The sequence below is a fragment of the Dermochelys coriacea genome, chromosome 4, assembly GCF_009764565.3.
Source record: "Dermochelys coriacea isolate rDerCor1 chromosome 4, rDerCor1.pri.v4, whole genome shotgun sequence".
Classification (NCBI taxonomy): domain Eukaryota; kingdom Metazoa; phylum Chordata; order Testudines; family Dermochelyidae; genus Dermochelys; species Dermochelys coriacea.
The window spans coordinates 130,980,836-130,996,585 of NC_050071.1; the positions used below are offsets into that span (position 1 = coordinate 130,980,836).

General features: G+C 44.0%; 1 protein-coding gene across 3 annotated transcripts in view; it reads right to left on the reverse strand.

The window, feature by feature from the left end:
* The window catches only part of FGFRL1 (fibroblast growth factor receptor like 1), a 245,202-nt gene extending 229,939 nt beyond the window's left edge, over window positions 1-15,263 (reverse strand). Inside the window, exons 1-2 of one of the 3 annotated variants that reach the window (XM_038400871.2) lie at window positions 14,557-15,263; window positions 12,459-12,568 (exon numbers count right to left, since the gene is read on the reverse strand). In XM_038400871.2, the coding sequence (XP_038256799.1) occupies window positions 12,459-12,519 (61 nt within the window). In that variant the 5' untranslated portion in view covers window positions 12,520-12,568; window positions 14,557-15,263. Of the gene's footprint in view, window positions 1-12,458; window positions 12,569-13,390; window positions 13,447-13,939; window positions 14,129-14,556 lie in introns of those variants that run through there. The other 2 variants (XM_043512689.1, XM_043512688.1) reach the window with 2 other exon arrangements.
* Window positions 15,264-15,750: the final 487 nt, after the last annotated feature.

Sequence of the window (15,750 nt, forward strand, 5' to 3'; positions counted from 1 at the left end):
CAATTGTTTAGTCTCCTGGGGGATGTAATACTTTGGCCTAATTTTGGTTGTTGAGTTTAGCGTGCGGGTGCTGGGCGGCGTTGGTGGGCTGTGATATACAGGAGGTGAGATGGGATGACCCAGTGTTCCCTTCTGGCCTTAAACTCTGTGACTCTGTGACTGATTCTGACCCACATGAGCCGTGCAGTTGATCTGAATAGCACTACTCACAGGAATAAGGGCGGCAGATCAAACTCCAAAACCAGCATTCCCCCTTATTGCTACTTCACTGGTTGCTAGAAAGTGATCCAGCTGACACAGGGACCGAGGCGCAACCAGAGTTTTCCTAAGGAGGGGGCCCAGAACTCTCCTTTCCCTACCCCACACTCCCCTGAGCTCTCCCATATGCCCAGTCCTGAGCTCTCTCAGCCTGTCCCTGCACCCAGCTCCACGCACACTCCCCTCCTCATGCCCTACAGCCAGCTCCAAGCTCTCCTCACTGCCCCCAGGCCGGGATATCTCCCCTCCTGTTAGCCCCGCGCTCTGCCTCTGCCACTTCCCCATACCCAGTCCTGAGGTCTCTCATGCTGCCTCTGCACCCAACCCTGCACTCTTTCCTTCCCACACTCTCCACACCCGGCTACAAACTCTCCCTCCTGCCCCCAGCCCTGTGGTCTCATCACCCCACCCCCCGCCCTGAACTCTTACCCAGAGAGTCGGTCTGACACAAGAGCACCATCCCCACCAGGGCCAGGCAGTTCTGCGTGCCACAGGCCCCATCCTACTTCTGTATCTTTGTTTCCCCAGGAAGCATCAACAGCCTGGATCCAATCCTCCCACCCTTCTGGATACTGGGGGTTCCTGGTGCCCCCTGCTCTGCCTCCCCCTGGGGGCTGGGCTACCTCGTGCCAATGGGAAAGTGGCATTGTGACCTGGTGCATGGGGTGACAGTGCTGTTCAAATCTGGTCCAGTTGCACCTCCGTCATGACAGAGGGGCAGCCAGGCCAAATTTCTAGTTCCGGTTTGGGGCCAAGGAGGGCGGTGGGGGGGGAAGGTCTGGGCCCTCTGCCCCTCTCCCCCCCCCACGTTGCACCCCATCACAGGGAGATTTGTGTGATTCCAGCACCAGGCACAGTTCTGCATGCAATGCTCAGGCAACACTCCCACTGACTGAAGACATGAGAAGCGGGACCCTGATCTCAGTTCTGGTTTACACTGAATCAGGGGCTAGGAGTTTTGCCTGAATGAAGCAAGCAGGAGCGGGCCCTCATGTGGGTCATTCATCATGACAGTAAGATATCTAACAATTCCCACATTGTCCTTTCCCCTGCAGCTAAGACAATGTGTCCCATGTTGACTCTATCATTCATTTGTCTCTATCTGTAGCAAGAAAAGGATAGATGGTGAACATGTGACCCAAACATGCAGCAGGTGCCAGATTAAAAAAAATATACCAATTACAACTCACCCATCCTAAACCATTTCCACGCATATGCAGATGAATTCATAATGGGTTTATTACTCCCAGTCAAATCAAAATATATCAGGTAACAAACATCTGTCTGGGTCATGCCGAGCGGAAAACCCCACTCTAATCCTTGATGAAATTTGCATGGGCTATATTGTATTTCTGATTGACTGTGAATATAAATAGGAATAATGGAGTCAATCAGCCAGGACCTGTTACAATCGTTTTCCATTAACTCCCATATATCACACTGCCTTTTCCCACTGCTTGACACCAAACAGTGAAAATCTGAAATGCAGCCTGCTCTTTTAGGGCCAAGTTCTGCTCTCCAGTAGCATCATAAGGCCAAAGTCTACTCACAGCTCCACAGTAGAACTCTCATTGAATCCAAAGAGAACTCTCGTTGAATCCAAAGAGAACTGAGATCAGAATTTGGCCCACAGATATTAAAGATGGAAAAGACGTATTGGAGCAGAAGGCTCCCACACCATGTTCCAGACCACAATAGTTTGCAAAAGATTTGGTGGGGGTCTACGGCTGTCTGGTCACATGGTGCTAGCTCTCCTCCTAGTTTCCAGCTGCTAAACTACATTCACATGCATTGGATACTTCCTGATAATACTTTTCTGAGTAAGCAATTGCTGCAGTAGCCACTGGGATCTTGTGTGATCATGGACAGGAGGTCCAGTCAATGCAGAATGGCCCATGAGACAACCTATTGAGAGCTGATGTCACCTGTGAAAAAGTCTGCCAACCCCTCTGTTACATCAGCTAGTCCATGCTAAGCCAGGAATCTCCCTTCTGGTACATTTATTAGAGCTCTTCCAAGTCCAGTTTTAAGTCTCAAGCCATGGAGGGTCTATCACTTCCTCCATGAGCTGTTCCACAGTATGGTACCTCTCACTGTCAGGAAGTTACTTCTGTTATTAAATATTTTAAATATTAATAATTCCTTCCCCCTTTGTTGTTCTCACAGTTCAAATGCTTGTAAACTTATGTCCCCTCTTAGTCATTGCTTAACCAAATCAATAATATTTAACTCTCTTAATCTTTCCTCTTAAATCAATTCCCCCAGCCCCTGATATTTGTGTACACAGTCCAAAACAGCACCGGCTTTTAATTTTGCAGCCTGACTACATTATCAACTCATATCTAATGTGCTGTCCACTCTCACTACGAGGACTCTTTCAGCATTACACATCACCAGGTTTTTCCACCCACTGCAAACGCGCATTTTTAATTATTTTCCCCCACATGAACGAGGCTGCTCTTACTCAATTTGAATCTCAATTCGTTATTTTTCACCCAATGTCTTATCTCTCTACGTCCCTTCAGACTATTTCTCTGTCAAATAGGAGCTGTGCATTTGAATCTGAAGGCAGAATTGGGCAATTTCTGCTTAAAGAAATTGAGCCACAGGCATGGACTGATTTACCATGTTGAGTGTGTCCTTTAAATATTGTGTACACATCAGCCTTAGCTTCAGTTTCACTGAAATGTCAGACTAATTAATGAACCATCCAGAGATCCTAACAATGACCTTCTCCCTCATGTAGGTGCAGGGTACCTTGATTTAGCTAATCAAGGTCAAACCTAGGTCTCCCCCTTCTTCCTAATTTAAGTAAACCCATTAATTGTACCCCAGGAAGGCACAACTTCACCCCCAGCTCTCTAATGTGCAGGGGAACAGTGCAGTCTACTTCCTGTAGTGTGGCTGGCCAGCTCTATGGACCAGTGTGGCTTGATCCTGGCCCCGCCTCCTCCTCCCTCTGATTTGTACCTTTCTTCCCCATTCACCCAGCACACCCACCTGGACTTTAATTGTGTCTAGACATGGGAAGGCTTCAAAGTCATTCAGGGCAGTAACAACACATTTGCCACTGTGACCAACAAACCACCATGACAAGAATTTTGTACAGGGCCATTCCTACAGGGTATTTAGGGGCTATTCACAGCCAACTGATGTCTATCCATGTGGTTAATAATACACCATGTGGGTAGTATCTGGTGGAATGTGGATGAAAAGGGACGCCACTAATAGTTGTGAATGGGTTACATCCATACCTTATCTTCAACAGAGTTCACACACTCTGAGTTAGTCTGAAGGCTAATTCCTCTCCTTGGATTTGGCTTTACTGGGGACTCAAGAACAATAATACATCATAACCCAGCCTCAACTTTCTCCCTGAATTTGACTGTCCCTTGGATTATTCTCCAGGACTCCGTGTCCCCACCTCCCTTATATCCTGGGTGGAGTTAACAAACTCACACCTGCCACCATGAGTCAACAGAACTTCAGAATCTCTATGCAGGTCTCTAACACTTGCTGGCAGGGCAAGCCAATGGAAGAACCCTATTCTGATTCATTCATGCATCATCAACAGAATTGTTAACCAACCTTGGATTCTGTCTCTTTCGCATTTCTTTCCACTGACTTCAATGGGTGTTGCACCAGGCTTTTATAACAGCTGGGTCATGATTACTGGATATGTTGTACAAGTCTGAAAGAACCCAGCTTGACTTTCAGCTCCCAAACTGATTCTGTGGGGATGATGCTCAGTTAAAACCATTTTCTTACTTGTATACCGAGCAATACTCAATTTGAAATTCACTGAACTCCATGATGCCATGTAAACAGAGGCACTTTTCAGAGCAGTTGAAAGCTGAGTCTACCTGAATGGATAAGTAATGGAAAGAATGTGAACCAAGGATCACAGACCAAGTACTATTTCACCAGAATTCTCACAGGAGTCAATTCACTGGGCACATAAAATACGAGCAACCTGGTCAAGGAAAATATGAATCAACTTGAACAACAGTCAAATAAAACAGAGGGCTTTTAAAAAATTGTATGTATTTATGCATTTGTCTGCCCTCCACAGGTTTTTGGGTTTTTTTCTAATTTAACATGCATAAATACTGACAACTCCAAAAATACTCACCAAAGTCAACAGAACCCAAGAGGCATCTAGTTTATGACACTTCTTGCTTTACTCACTTCTCAATCACTTGACAGGATACCCAAGATTGTTGTATATCTTTCATGAAATAAATTTATCACGCACAAAAAGAAATTATTTTGTTTCCTGCCAAGACAGAAACCACTCTTACTTCAACAGCTATCCAGGAGGGGCTGGGGGTGCAGAAATCAAGAGAAACATTAGTCCTCTCCAAGACATCTCTGTTCCCAATTTACATTTTTCTACCCTTAGTGCAGCTGAAAATTAAGTTTGAACACTTAATGGCAGAAGTAGCCTGGAGTTATTGGCTGGATTTCTTCCTGAAAATTGGAGTGGTTTTGATGAAATAAAAACGTTAGGTTATTCACAGCACTGATGGATACTGCAATACAATGCAGAGACTGTGTAATCAGGGCAACTAACCAAACTCCAGGCACCTGATGTTTATTTGACTCGAAAGGGGAAAATCAGAGAGATGCGAATGGATTCCATGGCAAATGGCATACATTGACTTGTTAAATAAGCCTTCACAACAGTATCCAGCCCCTCTGCAACCAGCAACACTCCCCTCAGAATGACACTCATTTCTCTTTGCAGTCTTCTTGTAGCCGCGTTGCTTCCCCTTCCCAGACAAGAAGAGGAGCTCTGTGTAAGCTCGAAAGCTTGTCTCTTTCACCAACAGAAGTTGGTCCAATAAAAGATATTACCTCACCCACCTTGTCACTTACTCTTCTGGAATAAAACCCCCACAGGCTGACCTGAAGTTAAAGCAATGAACATCCAAGTTGCTTTCAGTCCCACGGCACATACTACATCATTCTCTTAGCCTTCCAGCCCACCAAAGCTAGCAACAGGTAGAGAACGGTGCATCTTCTGGGAAGAGAAATGCAGCTCTAGCTGGAGTTTCTCTCTCCATGTACAAACATATTACAGCACACAACAGCAATCCAAAACCCTGTACTCACACTGCTGTAAAATGGAGCTATGTGCTGTAATAAAGCAGTGGATTTGTATAAGTGTCAGCATCACAATTAATCTGCATAGGACAGTTCTTTAAGGACCAGATCCAAAGCCCATTAAGTCATTGGGAGTCTTTTCATTGACTTCCATGGGCTCTGGACCTGGCCTTTATAAGTTAAAACAGATGTGTTGTATCTTTCTAACTTAGGCGTTTCTAACATTCCCACTACAACAGCATCCTGGCCCGAAGATCTGATCCTGCAAGTACCTCATTAACTTCAATGGGGTTACTCAGGTGAGTAAGAGCTACAGAAGCAGATTCAATGGGTGCTTGTAATGGACTCTCTCCTCTTTGCCACTCTTACAATCAGCTTCTTTATGTTTTTATTCTTTTTAATTCCCTTATAAGAACAAAAACTTTCAACCTCTGTACAACAAAACAGGACAGGTCAGCATGGCTAAATTAATAGTGAGACATGTTTATTATAGAAAGATCCAAGCAAAGATCCTGGGTTTCAGGGCCAGCTTCACAAAAGAAAAGAAATATAAATACAAACGAAAATATTCAAAACAAGATCAAATACATTTCGGCACAACTGCCCCACTAGAAAGCACAGAAGGAGGTCAGACGAAAGACAAACTCTGAGGAGTGAAATAAAATGAATAGATTAATTAAAGAAGGGGGGGAGGAGTGTTTCCACTGACTACTGCAATATTGGGATTAATTTGAAAGCAGACCTTTTGAACAGGGTGATTTTACAAGCCACTGCAGACCCAAGTAGGAGTTTCACATCTTTGGAAAAAAAGAAAGCTGCATTGATATTACTCAAACTGAATAAATACAGCAATGACTTCAGAATTTTTTTTTCAAAGCAGGCAAAAGACAACCTTTGTGTCTTTTTTTTTTTCCTTTGGTGGAAATGATTTTCCTCTTCCAGCAGTTAACGCAAAATATGTAACAAAAAGGTGAATATCTCTACTTGCCATATTCAATAGCAACTACAGTATATACATCTGCATTAGTATGTTCACGGTTTATCACACTGTGCAAGCTGATTACTTGGAAAAGACCAAATCCTCAGCTGATGTAAATCAACTCACCGGGCCAGTTTACACCCAAAAAAAAAAAAAAAATCTAGGTCCATAGTTGCTAAATTCATTACAGTTCTCTCACACCTTTAAAAGAAAGGCGCTCATTAATTAGAAAGTGCTACTTACTCAACATTTGTCTTTCCAGAACAAAGAATTATATAGGGAATGTTGGAAAATAATTCCAAGGCATACTGAAATTACTTTCATGCATAAAAGGCAGACTTTAAAATTTATTTTCTGCGTCACAAGAATGATAGTTGTTTTTTTTTCTCCAAAGGAAGGTGCAAGCAGCTAAACATCATGCACACTGTGGGAACAAACTTATAAAACCTTTTAAAAGCCCTAACACGGAGTGATTTTCTGCATTTCATAATAAATTAAAAAATAATAAATAATAATAAAATATAATAATAATAGGTTTCAGAGTAGCAGCCGTGTTAGTCTGTATTCGCAAAAAGAAAAGGAGTACTTGTGGCACCTTAGAGACTAACAAATTTATTAGAGCATAAGCTTTCGTGAGCTACAGCTCACTTCATCGGATGCATTTGGTGGAAAAAACGAAATCTCTCCTCTGTTTTTTCCACCAAATGCATCCGATGAAGTGAGCTGTAGCTCACGAAAGCTTATGCTCTAATAAATTTGTTAGTCTCTAAGGTGCCACAAGTACTCCTTTTCTTTTTATAATAATAATAAATCAATGCTTAACTTCCAGTTTGACACACTTTGTATTCTATATTTACACTCAGCGACAATTTTAAAGTGAATAACACCACCAGAAGGTGGAGGAATTTAGGTTTGAAAAGTAATCAGGGTTCCCTCCAATCATCAAGGATATATAATAGGTAGGTATAGGCTATGCTGTCAGACTATTCTTGTGCAGATAGACCTGATCCAAAGCCAATTGAAGTCAATCGAAAGACTCTCTTTGACTTCAATGGGATCCGAATCAGGTCCTATATGCTTTCCTTTCCCATCAGAAAGAAAAAAAGAAAGATGTCCAAATAATAATCAAGTCTAAGACGAACCATGGTATAGCGGTATCTTTACAAAAGAAGGCAACAGTTGTCAAATTTATATCATCAGCATTAACTACTAGTCACTATTATAAATCATTACATTTATAGAACTTAATGGTAAAGATATTGCCTGGTATTAAGAACCATTTCCCTGAAAAGAAAACCGTCAAGCATTCAAGACCTATATTTCCAACATTTAAAAGAGCAAGTGTCAAATACTGACATACGATAAATATCTGTGCCAGCCTAATGAATTTTGAGGTTGCCGTAGTTAAAGTACACAAGTAGTGAACTTATTGTAAGTCATGCATCAGTCAGAGTCCAGCTATTTTTTAAAATCATGTATCACAAAAAAAAATAATAAAAGGAGTTATAGCAGTATGCCCCCATGCACCGAAAATAAAACTGATGTCCAAACTTGTTAGTTTCAATAAGAATATCAGTTTACTGGACAAAGGAAGGGCTGTTACTGCTCTTACCAAAAACTTCTAAACATACCATATGAAATCGTGCTTAAACTACTGTAGCAAGCCAAGTGCACCCTTGTGTTACCATATACGGTAACTCAGGCGAATACGATGGCAACTTGACAGATTTGGAACAAATATTGCGCTGTGTGTCACTCAGATATCATAAGCAGGAAAATATCAGATTGTATTACCTGTATCCAACCAGTGGTGTGCAGAAGCAGGAGCACACTGTGACAGTTCATTTCGTTAAAGGTTAGTAACACAGGGCAGCATTCACTCCTGGGGAAGAGGGCCCGCATAAGGCTCTCAGGCACCAGTTATCCCCATCACAGGGGCTGCATGGGGAGCATAGGATGGAGCAGCTGCAAAGAGGTGCTGGTATTCCACATTGCACCCACATAAGAATGAGGAGTGGCTCAAAGTAGCTGCAAGGGGGGCTGTATAAGCACAGGTCCAGTGAGGATAACACCAGTACAACTGGTGCAAATGGTTGAGGCTGCTATTCTATACCTTGCCCTTAGCCTGGGGAGTAGATTTTGTCTCTCCATCCCCTCCGCATCCCGCCTGCACAGAACCTGAAAACTCAAGCTACATGCACACAAGAGTGGATTTCACACATAAGGAGCATCCCTGTACTACCGTTAGCCCCAAAGAGGAGGGACAGACCAAAGGCTTGTCTGCACTTGGAAATATACTGAAATAGCTATTCCAAAATCATAATTCCAGTCACAATTTTAAAGTGAATAATGACACCAGAATGGGAAGGAATTTAGGTTTAAAAAATAGCCCAGGGTCTCTCAGATAATCAACGATATAGTAGGTAGATATTCTCTATACATGCCCTTAGCTAAAACCTTTACGTTTAGATTCCTGAAAGCACAGGTTCAAATCCTAGCTAGGAAGAGCTGGCCTTTCATACTGCCAAGCAGAAAAATGAAGTTCCATGTGTTCACTCTGCAAGGATTCTTTTGTATGAACCCTTAAAAACTGAGTTGGTCCCTACTCTTCATGGAAATTAAAAATCCCATAGCACCTTTCTTAAGAGTTCAGGTTTACCTTGGTTTCTTTAGCCAAAACTTCCCCTCTCCTGGAGTGTACTGCATGTCAGCTGGCTGCCATCCTCCACCGCAGAAATGCCTGTATTTCTGTAGTGCAGGAAGGATGCACAGCCAGCTCCTGCAGCTGTGATGCTAGCAAAACCCCCAGATTAGTTAGAATAAAGACTGCAGGATAAGGCCACAGGCACAAAGTCCTTTGGGATCCTTCACCAGAAAAGGTGCTATCTGAATACAGAGTAAAAGAATATAATGTAAAGTTTAATGGAACATTAAGATCGCAGCTAAGCGCTCAAAAGTCAGGAAATACCAGTTAGAGTTGCATGAGCAGCCTTAACTCTGCCCTCTTGCGCAAACACATTATGATCCAGGCCTTAATTCCATGATCATATAGCATGCAATGTGGAATCATGGAATTAGCACTGTAGCACCATTATGTTGCTTTTACCTAATGCTTTCATGAGACGTTTAAAAGAAGTTAACCTAAATCTTCAAGCGTGGATGTCAAAATTTAGGCACTTTTTTCCACATCCAGAGGTGATGAGTGCTCGCCATTCCCACCAGCAGGCAGGCATCCATATAACATACAGCAACCCATGTTGCAAAGTGTTGGCCACGATACCGGCTACATGCATGCAATCTACAATCAGGACATTAATTGCGAAAAGAATGCCCTCCTACTTCAAAGAAATATCCGAAAACCCTCAACCTGAGATTCATCCACTGGGTTGTCTGTAAAACCTCCATGGCCAAAACAGGTAATATTTATATATCTGCAGCGGTAAAAAAAAAACTCCACAGGCATGTTACAAATGGGGCACATTTCAAAAAGTCTAAAAATTATCCTGGTGTGTTTTAAATAAGGGAAAATGTACAGCATCAAATAAGGTTTCAGAGCTCTAGATATTTCTGTTTCTTACTTCTGTGTGTTTAAGGGCTCAATCCTGCTCCCATTTCAGTCACTAGCAAAAATCCTATTGATTTTAGTGGGAGGAGAATCAGGCCTTAAAAGTGTTACCTTTTTGCCACTGCTTTTCTTGTAATGACACCTTTCCTCTTCATTTGCTCCATTTGTCTCTCTCCACATCAGAAAGTAAGTGGATTATATTCTTTTTCTTTGGCCATAATAAAGTAATTTACCACATTTTTATGCCATTTAAACAATCAGACTGTCTCTCTCACCATGTGCAGGGCGTATTTGTCCTGAGCAGTAAAGAGGTCTGTTCACCAGACAATGTAACCTTACAAAGTTTACACTATGTCTAGGTAACCTCTACAAATGCAAAAATATGATCTGGTTTGAAATCATGGCTGTGAATTTTGTGTTATTTCTGTTCAAAACAATCATTCACAGCACTGAGTCATTAAAGCTGCATACTATATTTTAAGTGCAATAAAATAATACAAGCAAGATAGACAAACAAAAATTAAAGAAGATTTAGCAATAAAGCAGTAAATACTCTACTCAAAACACTGCAGAAAATAGACAAAATCTTTTTGCGGCATACAGCCTACTCAAGATTTCTCACTGAACTCCACTGGGTACTCAAGTCTATTAGAATAATATACATTCACGAGGTCATCTTAATTCATAACACTCCTGTCCATTGCCTACAACTTAAAACTGGATCTCCATTGTAAACCATGCCTGGAATTCAGACTTTCAGGTCTTAAAGGCTATACACCGTTTTCCTTTTCATTCAGCTTCCAGCAGAATCATTTTACAGTGCTTCTGCCTCCATAAAATATTTGCTTGGGAGTCAATGCCAAGAAAAAACAACAACAATGCATTAATCAAGCTCTGAGTTTCTATAGCAATGCTTTTTATCCACTCTCTCTCTCTCTCTCTCTCTCTCACACACACACACACACATATTTTTGGCAAGTTATGGCTTCCAGAACTAATAGCAAGTTTAAATATTTAAATTGTAAACTAAGCAACACATAATCTTGTGTTGGGCATTTTTAATGGTCACTCAGCAATTTATGCTTCTTCGACAGTGTTTGGGATTGTAGCTGGGGCAAATCTACATCCTAAATACATACAACCATTCTCATAGAACAATGCAGTCCTCTCCTTTGTGACCACTAGAGAATCAGTTAGACTGAGAGAGTGGATTATCCTTCAGACTTCCCAAGGCTAACGTGACAGCACTGGCAAAGGTATGTTAGACCAATGGTTCTTAATCGGGGTACATGTACCATTAGGGGTACACAGTCTTCTAGGGGGTACATCAACTCGTCTAGACATTTATGTAGCACAACAGGCTACATAAAAAGCACTAGCAAAGTCAGTACAAACTAAAATTTCACACAATGATTTGTTTATACTGCTGTATATATTATGCACTGAAATGTAAGTACAATATTTATATTCCAGTTGATTTATTTTATAATTATATGGTAAAAATGGAAAAATAAGCAATTTGTCAGTAATAGCGTACTGTGACACTTTTGTATTTTTAGGTCTGATTCTGTAAGCGAGTAGTTTTGAAGTGAGGTGAAACTTGGGGTACACAAGACAAATCAGACCCCTAAAAGAGGTACAGTAGTCTGGAAAGGTTGAGAGCCATGGTGTTAAACTAATGCTGAGGACAAGTAATGGATGCATCTGATGAAGTGTGTTTTAGCCCATGAAAGCTTATGCCCAAATAAATTTGTTATTCTCTAAGGTGCCACAAGGACTCCTCATTGTTTTTGCTGATACAGACTAACACGGCTACTCCTCGTTGTTTTTGCTGATACAGACTAACACGACTACTCCTCGTTGTTTTTGCTGATACAGACTAACACAGCTACCCCTCTGAAACCTGTATTCTGACCCCATAGCTTTTGTTAAATTATCTTCTCATACAAAACCCTCTCCTCCCTTACCTCAACATCTAGGTCATTGTTTTTCAATCCACCACTGGTCGGGTAACCTGTTTATTGAAATCTGATCGTCTACTGGAGTCCCAGTGTTAAAATATGTGGTAGCTATTGAGAACTGTCATTTGTCTGTCACTTGGGAAGTTAATGGATTTGTTTGTTTAGTTTGCTATTGGGAATACACAGGGCAGAGTTTGGAGGGATTACAGGAGGGGAGAGGCACTCCTGATCCACAAAGGAATGCAATTGTTTTCCTTTAACCCTACACTGAAAGTTGAAAGCCAACTGTGTATTTTTACACATAAACGACAAAAGCAAAGAGCTCACCTGCAATTAACAAACTGGCCAAAAAGTGACCATCCTGCATCCGAGTTGCGATATCACGGTCAACACTGACAAAATGTGCCATGGGAGGAATGCATGTGTGGGTGGACAAGGGGGAAGGGAGATTCTATGCAGAAGGAAATATCATGATTTGGTCTCTAAAAGGGACTATAGCGTGTTGGAAGAACATGAGCACAACTGGAGCAAATGTAAAGGCACAAGTCACAAACTATTTCAAAGGCTGCATAAAGCTCATTCTCCTTACCTCGGGCTGAATCAGAAAATGCAATTATCCCTACAAAAAAGAGCGCAAACTGGAATTCCATTTTGAAAACTGGTTCCGTCTGTATTGTACAGATTTCTGATCTTTCAAACCTGGAGGAAGGAAAAAGAAGGGGGGGAGGAATGAGAATTAAAAAAAAAAAACCCTCAGTGCATCAGTAAAGCAAACAAAACTTGTACCAGCAATTATAAATATTTACAATTCATTCCTTTGCATTCAGCATGTAAAACTTTGCTCTTTCCTAACCTTTTGCTTTTGCCCGATATAAATCAAGCACTTTTTTTGGTATCTTGTACAGAACCAGTCTTGAACGCAAGCAAACACTAGTGAGTGGCCATAAAACAAGACTGCAGGTTAAAAACTTCTGGAGGAACTGAAAAAAGGAATCTATCCTTTCCACCCACAGAACTTAGCTTTTCTGCTTCATTGCTTGTAACGTGGGTGCTACAGCTTTGTACATTTCCTTCAGTGCTGAATTTTTCTTCCCAGCAATTCATTTCCCCAATCCTCCTTTCCTTTCAAGCACAGCTTGTTTTGGTTTACACCAAAGGTGTGTCCTACTGCAAGCTTGTGTTTCACACCCTTGAATATTCCTTAGCTGCTCTAATATCTGTTTTAAAAAAAAAATCTAGGTAGATCAGGTTTACATTAATTACACTCTGTTCGCCTCCTAAAACTCTCACTCTCTAAACACTATCTGAATTCCTCACTCTTGTAAACTCCCTGATTTAAACGCTCTATGCCCTCAGGACATCCAACAACCCATGTACAGCATCCAACAAACCAAATAATTACACATTGCCATTAGCTTACAAATTTGCACCACAAATTCTTAAGGTGGTAAAATGAGGTTGTTGGCTGGGGGCGGGGGGGAAGAGAATCTCTGCCCAAGGCATGAGTTCACATCAACCCACCTGGGGAGTGTAGAGGGACTCATCATGTACCGTCATTTCCATCTTACAGAACTGCTCTGCAGGGGGAAGGAAGCAATCCAGAAATGTTTATACCTTGCAAAGGCAAAGTGAGGCATCTCAGACAAAGGCTTTTTTGGTTGCTGCTGTTATGTTAATATATTATTTACAGCAGGGAGCCTGAGACAGGTCATGCCAGGAGAGGTAACCAGCTCTCAGCACAAACTGTGCTTCCCAAACCAACCCAGCAGAGCAGTGACGGTCCCTTACTCTCCCAGCCCCTCCATCCGGAGTCAGGATGGAGCCTTGGTCCAGGGCCCATGCGACCATGCCACCCCACAGCTGATCCCCTTCCCCACTAGACAGTGAGCCCTATAAAAGAGGGGTGCAGTTCCCAGCACGTCCCCATACTGGTCTAGATAATACTTAGTCCTGCCATGAGTGCAGAGGACTGGACTAGATGACCTCCCGAGGTCCCTTCCAGTCCTATGTTTCTGTATCTCTCTGGCCAGCCAGAAGAAACCAGCTTCAAACATCCAGCGTGAAACTGACCAGGGGTTTTCCTGTCCGTTTTTCAAGCAAACGCCTCCCCTCGCCCCTGGCCAAAGGCACCAGAGCCAGTGAGGTGTAAGGCAGACGGACCCTGCGCCTCCCCCGGGCAGGCACACATGTGCCCTGATGACTGGCGAGGTAATTACCACTCGTGTGCCTCTTCCTTCCCGGGAAGGCCAGCGAGCAGCCCCAGCGCTTGGGAGGGTAACGGGAAAGTTTCTGCCGGCTGCCCACCCATGGGAGGAGTGTAACACCACAGGGGCCACACAGCCATCCCCTGCCCGCGGAGCCGCTCCAGCGCCGAAGACAGCCCGACATGCAGAGAGGTCTGATTAATCATTAACATTCATCCTGGCTCCTTACCTGACACCCGCACAGAGCTGGAGCAGCCTGCCGGAGTCCTGCCTTCTGGCCGGGGCGGCTGGCTCCAGGGGGCAGGTACCGGGGCGCCCCTCGCTCGCTTTAAGGGCAGCTGGTAACTCGCTTCTCAATTCATGAACGCCTGCAAGCCCCCAGCCCCTTCCCGCGCCTTGTGTTTAGCCTCAGCAAGACACCGGGACTTCAATCGGTTTAAGTTTCTCTGCCTCGTTTTCTCGGAGGCTAAACGAGCCACTTACCTTCACTTGCAGCGCGGGGACTTAACAGCGCGCTGTTTGCCCCATCATAACCGATCCCTTTGAATGGCAATCCGGGAAAGTCAGTCCCCTAGCCAGTCCCAGGGGCTGCCTCTTTTCATTTCAGCTTCATTCCTTCCGCAGTCGGGCAGAGGAGTCGATCAAACTTTGCACTTTGACAGCCCCCAACTTGGCAAGGCAGGGAGGGCAAGCGCTAAGAAAGCAGGTTCCTTCGCCGGGGATTCGTGACGTTCGTGGCTCTTTTGTTTGCCGGCTGGGGGTTGTTTTTAAAAGGAAACTCACAATGCAAAATCTACCCGAGGGGCTGGAGTCCCTTCACCCGCAAACCCTCCAGGGCGCTCATGAAAGCATCCAAGTTTCAAGCCACCATCTTTCCACCAGAAAACACTTTGCCACAAAAGGCGCTAGCAGCGCGCAGGGCTCTCCCCGCGATGAGCTAAGGCAAGGGGAGAGAAAACTTGTATTTTCCCTGCCGTGCACGAGCTGCAGCTCCGGGCCAGGGTGCGCGTGTGAGCGGGCGGGCTAAGAATCTGCAGCCCTGGCTCTGACAGATCCCCCGGGGGCGCAGGAGCTCTGAGCTGCAGGATGCCGGGCTGATGCCGCCCTGTGTCTCTCTGAGCCGGGATCACGTTTAAGGGGAGGGGGGAGTGGAAGCCAAGGAACAAGCGCTAAAGCAAGTTTCCCTGCAGGGCTTTGTGATTCGGGGGGGAGCGCAGAGCCGCAAGGACGGCCCGGCACCGCCCAGCTACAAACTTCTCACCAATCAAGTTAATCCTCCGCCTCTCCCGCCAGCCCACTTCAAGGCTGAGGCTCCCTTTAACCCTTTGCAGAGGAGCTGGCTGGGACCGGGGCTTGGAAGCTGCGGGTTCCCCGGGCACTGCAGTCCAGCCCAAGTAAGGGGGCTGGCTGGCTGGCTGTCTCCTCCCCACTCTCCCCAGCTCAGAGCTCCACCCAGCTGCCTGATCCATTAGCGCTCACTTGAGCCTGCCTTTGGTGGCAATCTCCCTGCCTCTGGCCATGCTGAAAGGCTCAGAGATGGGTGTCTCACCAGCAGAAGTTGGGCCAATGAAAGATATTACCTCGCCCACCTTGTCTCTCTGGCTAATGGGACATTCACATTTTCACTCCTCCTTCGGCCTGATTGTTTCTTGTTAGGTTTGAAAGAGACTAATTTAA